General features: G+C 35.3%; 1 protein-coding gene across 1 annotated transcript; it reads right to left on the bottom strand.

Annotated features, from left to right (window-relative positions):
• Window positions 1-1,484: 1,484 nt before the first annotated feature.
• Window positions 1,485-3,310, bottom strand: LOC103484837 (peroxidase 73-like). Its single transcript, XM_008442139.3, has 4 exons — window positions 2,736-3,310; window positions 2,445-2,645; window positions 2,206-2,371; window positions 1,485-2,108 (listed from the first exon to the last, which is right to left on the bottom strand). The coding sequence occupies exons 1-4, from the start codon at window positions 2,949-2,951 to the stop codon at window positions 1,702-1,704; spliced, it is 990 nt and encodes a 329-aa protein (XP_008440361.1). The 5' UTR covers window positions 2,952-3,310; the 3' UTR covers window positions 1,485-1,701.
• Between the last annotated feature and the right edge of the window lie 640 nt (window positions 3,311-3,950).

The following is a 3,950-nucleotide window of genomic DNA, read 5'->3' as shown; positions in this document are numbered from 1 at the left end:
ACAGAAGCAGGCCCAAAAAAAGATCCAACTAAAGTTGGGCTCACCTATGTATTGGACTTTATTGAATTTCAAATCATTATTTAACTGTTCACCTTCCCAAGGAATCTATGTGCACTCTGCTCTCTTTCTTCTTTTCCAGATAACACCAACTCATCATGTATGAATATAACCCTTCCTTTATACTATTTTTTAAAAAAGGTTTCACTACTTTCACATTCGTCATTTATATTGATTGGACCACTTTCTATTTTGGAAAATAAGAAAAAAATCACCTATAGATTTATAAGAAATACCTATTTTGAGAAATAATAGAATTGAAAATTAGATGGAATGTCTAGTTTGGCCTTCTTAAAAAGGATGGGGAGCAAAATATGGAAGCAAAAGTAATGTTGGCTTCTTAAAAAGCTGAAAATATACAAAGTGAATTTTCTTTTCAAATAAAACAAAATGAAAGTGGAAAAATGTACCACTAATTCCATCTAATTTTCTTAAACATGCATTGGATACAGCTGTTTGTGAGAAGAGAAAAAGGAAAAGGAAAAGGGCTGAAAGAAGAAGAAGAAGAAGAAGAAGAAGAAGAAGAAGAAGAAAAAGGATTTGGTTTAAATGAGAAAGACAGCTAATAAGGCAAGGCAGGGGATGAAGTTTGGCAACATAAGCTTGAAAGTTGACTGCATTCTTGCAATAATTTATGACCTCTTTTTCTTTATATATATCCCATCTGCACATGCCTTTGGGTCCAATATTATGTGCTTCCAAATTAGTAACTAATATTCCACATCATAAAGATATACTCTTGGATTTTTTTTGTTTAAAATAAATTAATAATCGAATCAAAATTGAGTCTTAAAGAAAATTGTATTTTATTGGAATTGATCAAATAAGTAAAACGAATAAAACGAAGACATAGTGTTTGCTAATTATGATGTAAAAGTTTATACAATGAATCGTGTCTATTGTGAATTATTAATCATGTGAACAAGACAACTAATTCTAATTTAGGTTTGTTTATATTGGTTTTCAAGATTTCTAATTTTAGTATTCATATATGTCAAATTCATGATTTGATTGTGTTGCTTCTGGATAAATACGAGACTTTTTGTGGAAATTTATTTTAATAAATACGTAAAAATGTGAAATTTTAATTTTATTGTCATAATTTTATTTGTAATTAAATGTTACCGAGATATATAATTTCTTCAATTTGAAGGGAGGTTATAACAACAAAATATCGTACTTCACACATGGTTTAAGATTAAACTGCAACACTTATACATTCTCAAAAAAAAAGTCACCTTCTTTTTAAAATTATTTAAAATACGATTTAGAGTTAAAAATGATCGAACAAAACAGAACATCAATTTTTAAAAATAAAATAAAATGTCTTATTCAAAGGAAAAAAGAATGCACATAAAATGATAGGAAATAGACTTGAAAGATAAAATGATTATGAAACCTCAACCACGTAAAAAAGCAGTAAGAGAGAAATCAACTAAACTCAAGAATTTATTTGCAATAAACTAAATCCTAATTACACTCCCAACTAAACCCTATATGACCCAACTTAAGAAGCAATTAACAATTAAATCAGCGCTTCAGTTTTATTAAACCGCATTCACTTCAACTCAATGCCGCCGCCCCCAATCAAATCCTCTCTATACACGTAAAGTAACATTACTACAAATGTCCCAAAAATATAAATCAATTAAACGCTCCACAATCGCGCCGAATATTACCATTCCTACCGGTCTTCACCCCGACCCGCCCCAACTTAGTCATAGCTTGAATAAAAGCTTTATTGAAAGCTTGTGAGTCTCTAGCCCACGTGTTCACCGTGGGCCTGGACCGCCCGTCGCTGAACAGAACCTGGTCTGACGTGAACAGACCCATCCCTTGCTGTAAATTTCTAAAGTAAACGTTGTCAAACGCTCTGGGGGTGATTGGGTCCATGTTAATCGCCACCCTCGGGTCCACGTTCTTGGGGCACATCGCTTGTAGCTGGGTTGCATAGGTTCGGTTTAGTGTAGGGTCCACTGGTCTCCCAGGGGCAAAGTTGTAAATTCGGTTCGAGAATTTCTCACAGTGTGAGAATCCGACGGTGTGAGCCGCTGCCATATCATACAGTAATGCATGTGAGAGTTAGAAATAATAAACAGAGTGTTTCAATCACGGGAATAAAGAGGTGGCGGGATTTGATTGGAGCACCTGAGAGAGCGATCATGTCTTGTTGCGTGAGGCCATTCGCAGCAAATAGAGAATTGAGCTGATTGAGATTGAAGGTTGGTGCTGGGAGTCTACCGTTCACGTCCGAGGCTCTAGAAACCAGACCGTCTAATCTTCCTAGCTCCACCGCGTACGACGGTCCGCCGGACTGGAATTACGAATCGGAGCGCGGTGAGATTTTTGAATTTTATTATAATTTTGAATTTTTAATTATTACTGACCAATGCGATGACATCACGGGTGGCTAAAGCGAGAATATCGGCACAGGAGACTCTGTTTCGGCATTGAGGAATGGCGTCGAGGGCAGCTTTAGCTTTAATGACGGTGTCGAATCCATCTCCAGCAAGGGAGAGGTTATCGGGATGGTCTTTCTCGGCCTTGTTGGATGCGGTGGAAGCAATAATTACAGAGGCATCACATCCCTAAGAATCCATTTTCTCACAAAATTAAAGCAAAAAACTTGCGAACTCTGTAACTTCAAATTTTAAATGGGAAAGAGAAAATTGGCTGACCTGAACAAAGCAATCATGGAAGAAGAGGCGAAGAGTGGCGGGAACAGTGACGAAAGTTTGTTGAAATTTTTTGGTAACTTCGGAGCGGACAATGTTTTCGACATTGGGACAAATGTTGGCGTAGAAATTTTGTCGGAGTTGGGCGAGTGTTGGGGAAGGGAAGAAGAGAAAGAGAGAAAGAAGAGAGAGTGTAAGAATGAGATTGAAGCGACCCATTTTATCAAATTAATAAAAATTGGGGAGAGGGGAAGAAGATATGAGCACAGCATTAATGGGGGAGCAGTAGGAATATATAAGAGTGGAGGCGGCTAATTAGCCAGTTGGATCAAAATTCCCAATCAATTTACTTTTTTTTCTCCATTTTTTAAAATAATAATAATGATTAAGGACTAAAAGAAGAAGAGAGTGGAAAATTCTACACTTGGAATATGCTTGGTTAGACATATAATAACACATGGAAAATCAAATGGGTATTAGAAAAATTTTAAAAAAAATAATAATAATAAAATACACACATATGAGTACATGCATGATTGAGATTGAAAAGAAATAGGGATTGGATAAAGGAGAGGGGTAGATTAATATTCAGAAATGGAGGCTTAATAATATATAGTGTTGGGCAATGGCCGCCAATGGACTGTAGTTATGTACCACAATAATAAGTACAAATGGAGAGGAAAATTAGGGCATGATTGAAACTTGAAAGGAATTAGAATATTCAAAGAGATGAAAGAGGAAAAAAAAAAAAAGTAGTTTGGTCCAATGGCAAAGGTAAAAGGAGGAAAGGGTATAACAAAAACTTAGCATCCAAGTTAAGGCTTTTGTTATTGTGCAGTGGTAGTATAAGGTGTAGGTAAATAGGTGGGTGGGAGGTGGGAGATGGTCGATGGGCTCATCCCAAACGTTGAAATTGGGGACACCCATCAATCGTAACTTCCCTATGTTAGCCAAATTTTACACATCTACCTCTCCTTCCTCACATCTTTGCACCTTGTTGCCAACAACATTTATTTTTGTACATTTAATCAAATTATTAATCACAATTTGTTATATGAAAAAAAATATTTGTTCATCTTTTATGCTTGTGATAATAATAGGATACACCAAGATATTGCTTTTATATTTATTGGGTTTACTGTAGGTAAAAGGTTTACCATTTAAATTTTATGGATAAAGGAGAATGCAATTTTATTTTGTTCTTAATTAGAATGTTTA

Source organism: Cucumis melo, chromosome 8, assembly GCF_025177605.1.
Source record: "Cucumis melo cultivar AY chromosome 8, USDA_Cmelo_AY_1.0, whole genome shotgun sequence".
NCBI lineage: Eukaryota > Viridiplantae > Streptophyta > Magnoliopsida > Cucurbitales > Cucurbitaceae > Cucumis > Cucumis melo.
Note: the sequence above shows the minus strand (reverse complement) of the source record. Positions and strands in the feature narration are given on the sequence as shown.